The 12,314-nt window shown below is 40.2% G+C and overlaps 1 protein-coding gene across 18 annotated transcripts in view; it reads left to right on the forward strand.

Moving 5' to 3' along the window:
• The window catches only part of LOC120396454 (poly(rC)-binding protein 3-like), a 585,054-nt gene that overhangs the window by 505,815 nt on the left and 66,925 nt on the right, over window positions 1–12,314 (forward strand). For 16 of the 18 annotated variants that reach the window (XM_039521351.1, XM_039521349.1, XM_039521363.1 and 13 more), the window contains 2 exons: window positions 8,361–8,384; window positions 8,488–8,520. In XM_039521351.1, coding sequence (XP_039377285.1) covers window positions 8,361–8,384; window positions 8,488–8,520 — 57 coding nt within the window. Of the gene's footprint in view, window positions 1–8,320; window positions 8,385–8,487; window positions 8,521–12,314 lie in introns of all 18 variants that reach the window. The other 2 variants (XM_039521358.1, XM_039521359.1) reach the window with 1 other exon arrangement.

The following is a 12,314-nucleotide window of genomic DNA, read 5'->3' on the forward strand; positions in this document are numbered from 1 at the left end:
GGCCATCAGTTTCCATTACTGTCAAGATAGCACCTATCACCAGCATTAAATTAACATTTTTGGAAAGGACTTATAGTATGCAAATATAGAGTGCGTGTGCGTGTGCCATCCCCAGTTGGCATCAACTGGATACATTGTTAAAGTGCCAAAAGAGCTGTTCCCTTTTTTTTTTTTGTCAAAAATCAACTTTTCATAATTGCCCGTAAAATAGATTAGGGTAGGTTCTTTAGAGCTTTTGATATTTCGCTTTCATTTTCCTGTTCACATTTTGGAAAATGTGTATTCTCATTAATTTTGGAAGGCAGATTTTCTTGCCTAATGCCAACAGTAATGAGGCCAAGCACTGCAGTGTTGTAAAGGCTTTCCCATGCAGCTCTGCCAATACCCTGCAGAACTAGCTCTGTTCCAATTCTGAGCATCATGTGCCCAAACTAAAAGGACTCCTAGGAAGCATTTACACTGTACTGGAGAATTATTACATGACTTTAAAATGGTTTGGACTTGTACACAGACAGTGTTAACAGGCTGTCTGAAACCCTGAAGATTCGCCATGAAGGGCTGAATTCAGATGTGTATGGCATCAGCAGAAGGGTGTTGGATTTCAGGAAAGCAATTTAGGAGAGGTTTAAAAATCAAGTGTATAATGTGGAATAGGAGGAAATATTCAAATCTGCCCGTCCGGAACAAGGCTAAGGCAACCTAAAAGACACTTTAAATAAGGCCAAGCAGGCTTCAATTCTTCTGTAAAAGAAGAATGTAAGAAACAAGAAGAGACTTGTGTGATTTCATAAGGGATTGCACAAAGATCTGAGGTGAAAAAGAAACCAAGCTATACTGGGAATAGCAAAGTGTGCAGGAAACCAAACAAGCATACAGGGAGTCAGTTAAACCCTGAAGGGAAAAAGTTAAAGATTGCAAAAATAAAAACCAGAATGAATTAATATAAGCCAGATGGCGTGAGAAGAACAAGAAGAGCATTTACCAATAGAGAGGGGGTACAGACGGGAAAGAAAAATTGGAGATAAAGTAGACCTGTTGTTACTAAATGATATGGGTTAACATAAGAACATAAGAATGGCCATACTGGGTCAGACTAAGGGTCCATCCAGCCCAACATCCTGTCTGCTGACAGTGGTCAATGCCAGGTGCCCCACGGGGAGTGAATCTAACAGGCAATTGATCTCTCTCCTGCCATCCATCTCACCCTCTGACAAACAGAGGCTAGGGACACCATTCCTTACCCATCCTGGCTAATAGCCATTAATGGACTTAACCTCCATGAATTTATCTAGTTCTCTTTTAAACCCTGTTATAGTCCTAGCATTCGCAACCTCCCTCAGGCAAGGAGTTCCACAGGTTGACTGTGCACTGTGTGAAGAACTTCCTTTTATTTGTTTTAAACCTGCTGCCCATTCATTTCATTTGGTGGGCCCTAGTTCTTATATTATGGGAACAAGTAAATAACTTTTCCTTATTCACTTTCTCCACATCACTCATGATTGTATATACCTCTATCATATCCCCCCTTACTCTCCTCTTTTCCAAGCTGAAAAGTCCTAGCCTCTTTCATCTCTTCTCATATGAGACCCGTTCCAAACCCCTAATCATTTTAGTGCCCTTCTCTGACCCTTTTCTAATGCCAGTATATCTTTTTTGAGATGAGGAGACCACATCTATATGCAGTATTCAAGATGTAGGCGTACCATGGATTTATATAAGGGCAATAAGATATTCTCCGTCTTATTCTCTATCCCTTTTTTAATGATTCCTAACTTCCTGTTTTTTGACCGCCACTGCACACTGTGTGGACGTCTTCAGAGAACTATCCCCAATGACTCCAAGATCTCTTTCCTGATTAGTTGTAGCTAAATTAGTCCTCATCATATTGTATGTATAGTTGGGGAAAGATTAGAACAACAGAAATGAGTTTGATTGCAACACGGTGACATTATAGTAAAAAATATGAGTGCATTTTTGGGCTGCATCTACAGAGTCATCTGGTCAATGGACGGGGAGGCAATAGGTACCTCTCTCTATGGCTCTGGCGAAAACATACCTGGAATATTGTACTCAGTTCTAGGTACTAGATCACGGGCAAGATGTTGGAAAATGGGAGGGAGCTCAAAGAAAAGCAAGAAAAAAATAGGTGGCTGGAGAGATTGGGAAGAGAAATGTAAAGAGCTAATAGCTTTGTTAAGTTATGATGAGAGAGAAAATAAGTTTGCAAATCTATGAAGAAAATAAACACCAAGAAGGGAATGTAATTTATTTTGAGTGGTACAAGGAATTAGAACTAGAAATAATGGGGTAAAATAATAAGTAATTGTAACAATAAAGGCTAAAGAAAAAGGAATTTTAGCCTAAACACTAGGGGAAACTGCCTGGCAGTGAGAGTTATTAGGCTGTGAAACAGTCTCCTAAGGGAAGTGTTGGAAGCGCCATTGCTTGGAATATTTAAAACAAAGCTGGATAAAATACAAGCAAATGTACTATAGGGAACAATCCTCCATTAGCAGGGGAAAATATCTGATGATCTAACAGGGCTTTTCACCCTCTGACTGTTTGACGGGGTGAAACATTCCAACTCTAGCCTCATAGTCACAGTATCAGTAAATTAGACAAGTGTACTTAGCAGCCACATTTTCGACTGTGGCCATTGATTTTAATTGTCTCAGTTTTTGGGTGTCCCCCCTTTAGATACCCTGGACCTTCCTAGTGGTGCTAAGCACCCTCAACAGCACTGATGTCAGCTAGAGTTGTGGGTGCTCAGCGCCTCTGAAAAAAGAGACCTACTGTGTCCCAGCAGGGCACACTTAACATCAGTGGCCGTCATTCTTCACAACCAAATGTTCTACAGTTGATTTTTTTCATTACTATACTACTCACCCACACTTAAAGACACTAATACAGGCAAGGTAAAAAACAGAGAGAATATCTCTCACTTTCATTCATTATACACAGCACAGTCTTGCCTTCATGGACTTTTTTTTTTTAACAGCAGAATAACCTGGAGCCTCTTTTTCCACACGTGTCTATATAATCCGTCCCTGACAGGTCTGTAAAACAACATATCACCAGCTCCTCTGCTATCATGAAACAAATAACCTCCTCTAATTATTATCCATTTCATGTTAATATATAACGTAAAAGAAAGCGTCTTTGAGAGTTGGCTTCTCAGCAAGTTAATCCAAGGAGGAAAAATGCCACTGTTCGTTCTGTACTTTCTATTTCTTGTCAACACTGGCAAGGTATTTATGATTGATTGATTATGCACTTAATTTCAATGACAGCCCAGAGTCCCTTACTACTTTGCCAGTCTGACAAAAGGAAGTGATTCATTGGAAGAGTGTTAGCAATCAAGACATTTTCTTATTGTCAGTGGGTGCTGCACCTTCCAACAAATAAACCACATGACAAAAATTTCTTATATCTGGCAAGCATGGTATTCTGATCAGTCCACAGATGCAATGAATTGATATAAGCAGAAGGCCCTGTTTCCATTGCTACTGATTTCGTACAGTGGGCAGGCACAGGGACTGTCAGCACTAGTACCACCAGCACTGGAAGGAAGATAGCAGAAGGTTGCAGTAGATAATTGTGGTGAAATTTTATACAAATTACTAGCCTGCTAGCCAAATAGAAGTAGGATGTGTTATAAAAGCTTCTGCAACACAAAAGGATGGAATACGTAGTGTCTTCTCTTTCAGAATGGCCATAACGTAAGTGCCAGTGAGCTGTGGAAACTGATGAAGGTGCTCGAGCATATGCCTCACTTTTAGCACAGGAGCAGTCCCACTAAAGACCTTGTTGAATTGGGGTCTTAAGCATCAGATGTTGAATACATAAACATGGATCACCAGTTAACGTGACTGACTCAATCATTCGTTCTTTCAAGGCAGATGAACTGAGTTATGGCACATGTAATTTACTGTGTCTTTTTTTCAGGTACATTAATAGTTGGCTTCATACACGGCTTAATCCTGATGGCTTTGCTGGTGCAAAATTAATATCAAAGTGCAGCAGTAGCTTTACCTGGGTAATAAGGGAATAAAGGCTTTAGGATGTTGCTTGTCGTTTGTCAAATGCTTTGGGATGAAAGCATAAATGTATGATATTATTGTGACTTTTAAAATGGTTTTCACGTCCATAAATGAATTTAGATTAAGGCTCCTGTCAGATTAGTGTTTCAACAACACTGTAAAGTTGGTGGCAGGATTTTATAACAGAGTGATCGCTGGTTTATTGTGAGGTTGGGGGAGGGCTCTTTTTTACTCCTGAGATTGATGGTGCTATAACAATTATTAAACTGGCAATATTTAGAAAAATGATGGAACTTCGCACATCATGTTAGCAGTCTAAAGGTTACTCTTTATGCCAAGCTTTGTTACCATTTGTTAAGCTTCCTGGTTTTTTTAACATGACTAATTTGTTTTCCTTGCTATGCGGAAGACATAACTATTAGCTCATTAGAGAAATAGCTTTCTCGCTCATACAGTTTGACTGAGTGTTTCAGAAGCCCAGATTAGTCAATTGCACTGTCAAGATTTCTGTCAATCACTTGGATTGTAAGGAGTTGTTTTTTGTTTTAATTTTCTGTTGCATTAGCAATCGGGTGGCACAGGTAATGCGTTCTGTTTTGTGCTAAGACCCTATGCCTCTGGATTGCTCATTTGGCATGGAACGCATCCCGTATCTAATCCATCATGTGAATTAGGTGTGAAAATAATAGTGTGTGTCTACCTCTTAGCATTAAGTAAAACATCCCTCATTTTTAACATTGATTTTCCTTCTGTTGCCCACTGAAATGATGACGGAGTAATTGAAAATTTAAAAAACAGTGTATCCATTATACTTTTCATAGAACAAACCAATGGTTGACAACATTTTCCATTTTCTAGTAACATATGGCTTTATACAAGGTTTGCATCGTGTCATTTTTGTTACATTTTTAACTACTTAGATATAGCTTACTGGTGAGAAGTGTGGTCATAGGCACAATGTGAAATACTGTTGACACACTCTGGTCAATTGAGTGGGATTTTCCAAAGTGACTAGATATTTCATGTGCCTCAGCATTTGGGGGCCCAATCTGAGATAACTTGAAAGGCCAGGTGCTCCACACCTTCTAAAAATCAGGCCACTTTGATGGGTTTCAAGATAGGCACTGAAAATCACAGGTACTTTGGGGAAGTGTAGACATCCGTATAAACACTGTTTCAGCTATAGGTTTTGAAAATCAGTGCATGGGGATTGATGGATACAAAGAGAGCATAGGCCCACAAGACAGCCTTTTGCTTATTTATAGACGAAAGAGGGAAAAAATAGTGGTTTAGGATATTTGATCTTATCACAGATAATGATTCGGTTGATCAGTGAGAAGCAAATGTCATGCTGGTCTGAAAGAGCTGGGTAAGTAGTTACAAAACTTAGCAAATTTTTCAGAAAAGCAAAATGAATCTCACTATTTATGTATAATTCAGGGGGGAAATTTAGGAGGCCAAGGGGGCAGCATCTTTTCACTTCCAAACTTTTTTAGGTGTCAGAAACTGGGTCTGCCATTAGTAGGTAATGTGCATGGCTGTGTGGAGTGCATCACCGGTAGCAGCCTGACACACCACTTTCTATAGGAAATAGTCTCCACTGAGTAGCAGTAATAACTCACAGGCCACAGTGCTATGGACACTGATTCCACACCCCTATTACACTGCATTTAGTCCCTGACAGGCAGCCAAAGGGTGCCTTTTGAAGGCATTATGGGGTGTATTGGAGAAAAGTATACGGGTAAACACTCTACATCATGCCGTCCAGAAAGTCTTCCTATGCACTAGGAATGTTTGCTCCTGTTGTTTCCGATTGATAGGCATTTTAATATATGCTGTGCTATATTTTCCAATATGTTAATGAGTAGATAATAGGAAAGTAAATAAATCTGAAATTGACCATATGGAACAAATATATGTACTTAAGTATAGTTTTTGTGTGAGCACTGAAAAATATAATGGATCAAATTTTCAGTACGTAAAAATATACACGTATATTATAGGACATCTGAATCAAACACCAAACTGAAATCAATGGGAGTTGCACCCATTTACACCAGAGCTGAATTTGTCACCATGAATCTAGGTATCATAATCAACTAACCACAGCATAATATGTTTCTGCAATAAATACATTGTAGAAATGTTCTATTAAGGTAAAAAAAAGTCCTCTAAAATCACGTTGAGCAGAAAAAAAAATAATGAAACTTCAACACTATAGAAATAATTTTAGATATTCCAGAAAGCACTAAACATTATTTGTAGTGACATAAGAATCTATATGAAACAAGCATTGAGCTATATAAGGAGCCATTAAAAGTATGACAAACTAGAAAACCCAATGAGACCCATTCTCCAAATTAGCTAAAGAACCCCCTGATTTCTGTCTAAGAAAAAAAAAGGCTTTCCCATCAGAATTAAAAATATATGCTGTTTCTGATCTTTATGTGAATTTAGCTTTGCTGGAGAGAAGACTGGTGCTGACAAACCTAGAGCTGTCTATTCATCCCCGAGAAAGAACTTTTTCTTTTGACTTGCTTATATGGTCCAAAAAATATCTGGGAATTTAGGAACTTCATTATTAAACAGATTTTCCCCCTTTTTTTCAAACATAATCAGCTTCATACATTCCTGGTCAAGATGGGCTACTGGACTGCTAAAAACTAAATAGTAATTTTTATGTGTACATAGATATAGATTCATACACTCCTGGAGGTCTATATATATGTACAGATCATTAGATACACTCATACAAGATACTTAACACTTAAGCTAACACAATAACAAGCAAAATAACACTTATATAAATATATTAGCATGTAGGTCCACTCCACACAACATGTAAAATTGTAGTTCCACAGAGCACATAAGAAGCCCATCTGAATACAGGCCAGCACTACATGGGAATGAAGTAGAGTTTCCAAGCAGCTAACAGGAGGGGTAATAAAGAAGAAAACAAAACCAAGAGAGGTACATTTTGAGAATAAGCCTGAGGAGTTCCAGGTTCAGAGCAGTCAGTATGGAGGCAGACTAGGGTCTTCAAGGCCTTGTTCATCAAGGCATTTCAGCATGTATGTAACTTTAAGCATGTGCTTATGTCCCATCAACATGAGTGGGATTTAAACATATGTTGAAGCAGCTTGCTAAATTGGAGCTCCTCCACTCACAGAACATCTGCAGCTGTCCTCAGTGTTGTGGATGTGGCTAAAAGAGCCACAGGCCCTAACTGCTTCATTTTGTCTGTGTATCCATTATTCATTGGCAAGAAAGAACTTCCACAAGGTCCCTGCACCAGTCTTGAATTGTGGAGATGACTTTAGTAGCCCTTTGTCATAAAATGAGCCTTTTTCACGGGAAAAAGGAATGAAAGCCACTTCTTAAATCTGCTCTGGTGGTTGTGATTCAGAACAAATCAGGTGAAAGTACTAGCTGCAGATCAGCTTTCCAGATCAGATTAATCACGTCTAACTCTTTTTAACCAGTGGCAGCTGATTTTGGAGACTAATCACAGAATATGAGTTAGCTTTTCCCTTACCTGGTCTCATCTCCAACACTAGCACCATGCCCATGGTGTTCATTTTATGGTTATTAGCTTCCATTTTGCTTCCCTACTGCTTGTGTGTGCCTAGTTTAAAACACATGGATGTGATCAGAACTTCCACATCATTCTCCCATTGCATGTTTGAAGGTTTTTTTCTGGACATTTTATACAACTCCACATAGGATTTTAGTAACCTGTTAGCCACCCTAACAATGTCTAACAGCTGATTAGCAATCACTGGTTTGGGAAGCTCTCACTGGAGGGATTGAGAAGGACAGGCCAGCAGTTGTTTATACAATAACTCTTAATCTCACCGTAATCCACTTCTATCCATTACTTGCTGAAAAGAGAAGAAGCGTCTGCCTTCAAAGCAATCACCATTGAACATGAAGGCTGTATCTTCCCAATTTTCCCAGAAGATTGTTCAGCTCAATCAATTCTGAATCTCTTATTCCCCAAAATAAGATCTCTGTATTTACAGTGACAGAATGCTGCATTAGCTCAGGGCTACTTTCGAGGCAGTGGGGCTTTCCCCATGACAGCAGTAAACTCTTGTGTGTCATGCATATATATATATTGCAATAGGAGCTCTTAGTCCATTCCTTCTTATAGTGCATATTTGTATGGACTAAAAATGTAACTAGTGAAATATGGCTGGTCTGTCCTGCCCACCTTTGTCTTCAGAATGAACTTTATAGTGAAATATTGTTTAATTAACATTTCTTCTTTTTGTACTCAGAAATATTCACTTACTGTGGTGTTGTTTTTTCCTGTTCCAGGAGGTTGGGAGCATTATTGGAAAGGTCAGTAATTTACTTTAAGAACTTTTTTTAAAATTCATGTCTCTGTATTCTATATCAGTTGACCATTGCAGTGGGGACTAATTTTTCCCCATTTATTTAACAGAAAGGGGAGACAGTTAAGAAGATGAGGGAGGAGGTAAGAGATACACTTTGATGTCTTTATTTCTTTGTGTCAGAGAAGAGAATAACTAGATGTGTATGGAACAGCAGTGCCACCTAGTGGCTGGAAAGAGTAATGCCAACTATTTATTATTATATGTGGTGTTGTTTTAATACATAAATGTATAGGCCAAAATTAAACAGTTTTTCTTAATATAAGTTTCCCATAAAGCTGTCTCAGTTTTTTTTGTCTCCTTTAAAGGAAATTAAAGGGGATAATTTCTACAGCACTGTGCCTGTAACCCTATTGTCTCAGAGCTTATTTAGTCAGTAGGGTTCTGCGGGTATGTCTACACTACTGGCCGGATTGGCGGGCAGCGATCAATCCAGTGGGGGTCGATTTATTGCATCTAGTATAGATGCGATAAATTGACCCCCGAGCGCTCTCCTGTCGATTCCTGTACTCCAGCTCAGCGAGAGGCACAGGCAGTCGACAGGGGAGCGGCATCAGTCGACTCACCGCAGTGAAGACACCACGGTAAGTCGATCTAAGTACGTTGACTTCAGCTACGTAGCTAAAGTTGCATAATTTAGATCGATCCTCCCCCCTCCCCAGTGTAGACCAGGCCTAAGTGTCACAGAAACTCTTAAGAGTCTATTCTCCCATTGACTCACATTCATAACTCCTGGGCCTGGTCCCAGATTGAGGAGTTTGGCTACAGAGCTAAATTTTCCAAAGTTTAGGATTAGGGGTGGGTGTTGAATCCAGGGATTTGGATTGACACATTATAGAGGGTGGGGGCCAGCCAAAAAATCTGGATCTCTCTCAGAACTGGAGTGATCATATGGTACAGGCTCACCTCTAACCACTCCCTTTGTCAACACTTGGCGATATGAAGATAGACCTGCAAACTGGAGACATCATACGTTTGTAAAGATGCAAGAAAGGCACCTTTCCCCCATTCCTGGAGTTTGGATTTATAAACAAAAAGATTAATTCAAAGCTGAAATTGCATAAATCTCACTCAAAATCAACTCCCTAGGCTTGGCTGCTTATAGGTTTACTTTTCCATCAGCCGGTCTGTCCCAGACCCTAAATCTCCTGCTTCAGGGCTTCAGCCAGTCACTTGCAGGGGTCAGGAAGGGTTTCTCCCCACCACTGCCATGAATTCTTGCTGTTGGGTTTTGTTTGTTTTTATGGTGGTGGTGTTTTTTGTTTCAAAGATGGCCACAGCTGGAGTTGGGACACTGCACTGTGTGGGCTGAAGCTCTGAGCATTCTCTCTCTCAGGTGCTTGGCTGGCTGGCACTTGCTCACACATTCAGGATCTATCTGATCCCATATGCAGGGTTGGGAAGGAATTTTCCCTTAGGTCAGATTCACAGTGACCTGTGGGAGGGGGTTGCCTTCCTCTGCAATGTGGAGTCAGATTCTGTGCCAGGATTATCTGGATATATCTCAGTCAGTTCTCTGCCATTGCAGAGGCCTTGGATATTAGTGCACATTGATCCCTCCTGTTTTCTGTCTGCGGCTTATAACAGCTTAGTTTCCTGAGGGCTGTAACACATTAGTCTAATTTCAGTTGTTGGTTTTAATGTGCGGGTGCTGGGTGGTGTTGGTGGTCTGTGATATACAGGAGGTCAGATTAGATCAGTGGGTCTCAAACTTTTTTACTGGTGACCCCTTTCACACAGCAAGCCTCTGAGTGTGACCCCCCCCCCCAACAAATTAAACACACTTTTTAATATATTTAACACCATTGTAAATTTTGGAGGCAAGCGGGGTTTGGGTTGGAGGTTGACAGCTCACAACCCCCCCATGTAATAACCTCATGACCCCCTGACGGGTCCAGACTCCCAGTTTGAGAACCCCTGGATTAGATGATCTGGCGGTCCCTTCTGGCCTTAAATTCTAGGACTCTAGCTACCTGTCCTCAGAGGGCTACCCCACCTTTCTTATGTTCAGGATGGAGTCTAAAAAGTCACATCTGTCCCAGGGAGTCAGCAGAAACTAACCTGCAGCTCCCTGCAGGGTTCCAATGTTTGTTAAAAGGATGAGGCAATCTACTTTTTTGAAGGTAAAAAATACAGTTATACAGAGAATATACCCAGAAATGTTTAATTTAGTTTTAGGGGTTTCTGCAGTGCATATTCTGCCAGTTGCTTTGTTGCTAGGTACTTGTAGAATGTAGAAAGTCTCCCACAAGGAAATTTTAAAACATGCGGTATAGAAGAATACTCTGATATGCCCTTTAACTACATGCACTGTAGAGTTTCTTTGCAGCCGAGCTGATGTCAGAGCTCTCTTTTTCCAGATACAACTTTCACCCATCTGTTGACTCATTAAATACAGGTATTTATTTAGATTTATGAAAGAAGTAAGTGGTGTGTTTCTGATGCTCCAGATGCCCCTGATATTCATTAAACAAACAATAATCAATTAATCAAAATGAATTGTTGGTGCTAATCTTATTTGTTCCTACCAACAGGCAGTTAGAGCTCCACCCACTGAGATTTGTGCCCACAAATGAGTGCAAAACTGTGGGCACAGATTTTGTGTGTGCATGTTGAATCTACATAAGAGAAGACCCATCTCCCCTCCCCTCCCCCCACATAACTCTTTTTCTGAAAACTTATTCCCTGGTCCCTGCAATCAAACCTGTTAGGTTTAAAAAAGTAATTTGTCTCCTTTTTTCACAATAAATGGACATTTTCCTCCTTATGCTCCTGAGGACACTAGAAGCATACCCTCTAATTTTTGGTATTAAGGGGTTAATTTAAAAAAGAATAAGGGCAAAGATTGTCTGGATAAACATGATATGGAGACATACCATCTTAGTCCTCAAACTCTGAAGTGAATGTTCTATAAATAGCAATAAGGAAATTACATATAATTCCTGTAACCGACCACTTTCTCTTGCGCTTTCCTTTAAAGAAATAGAACACAATTATTTTAATCTAGACTTTTCCGGCAGATGTGATGATAGCAAGTAATACACCATCTTTTGGGAAGTGGCACACCACTTGCCCTGTCTGTGTCATTCTCTCAGTTACCAGGGGCCTGGCACAGCCTAATTGATATGTCTCTGGAAAACTACAGTCCAGTGAAATTCCTTTCACTTCATGGATAAGGCTGCCACAAAATACTGGCATCCCTACTGCTTTCCTTTAGAGTGTAAACTCTCAGATTCAATCATTTGGACTTGACTGAAAGCCTAACAAGAGTTAAATGATCTTTTGCCATGTGAGATTTTCGGAAAACATTGGATACAATGATGCATTGTGGGACAGTCTTTCACATAAACCGTTGTGACCTTGCTTGCATAAAAAGTACTTCCATTAACGTTAGGCGTATATTCTAAGTATTGTCAGGGTGAGTAACCCCTGAACACCCTGAGCCTCTCAGCAGCTCTGCCTGGGCAGACTCCTGTGTCCACACAGAGCCCCACTGAAGCAGAGGAGCTCATTGCAGGCTTCAGCTCTAAGAAGCCTATTTTGTGTTTGGTAACTGAAGCCAGACACTTTGAACAAGCTTAAAACTAGGCCTCGCCATTGACTAAACACTGATGTATAATTAGTGCATATCTGGAAATCCCCTCACCCCTCCCCAGCCCAAGGCAGATTCACAACTCTCCAGTCCACCTGTCAGACTAAAGTAGATTAAGTATCTGCTGCCCTTGCCTCCTTTGCAGACATTCAGCATACCTGTCAGGAGATTCAGTGACAGGAGGATTTTGCCATAAGTACAACTTGTTGTTATATTTGGTTGCTGTCATGTAGAGAGGCAAGATGCACAAAACTCGTTCAACAGCAGTAAGTACAGGAATAAAAA

The sequence above is a fragment of the Mauremys reevesii genome, linkage group 2 (genome assembly GCF_016161935.1).
Source record: "Mauremys reevesii isolate NIE-2019 linkage group 2, ASM1616193v1, whole genome shotgun sequence".
NCBI classification, from domain to species: Eukaryota; Metazoa; Chordata; order Testudines; family Geoemydidae; genus Mauremys; species Mauremys reevesii.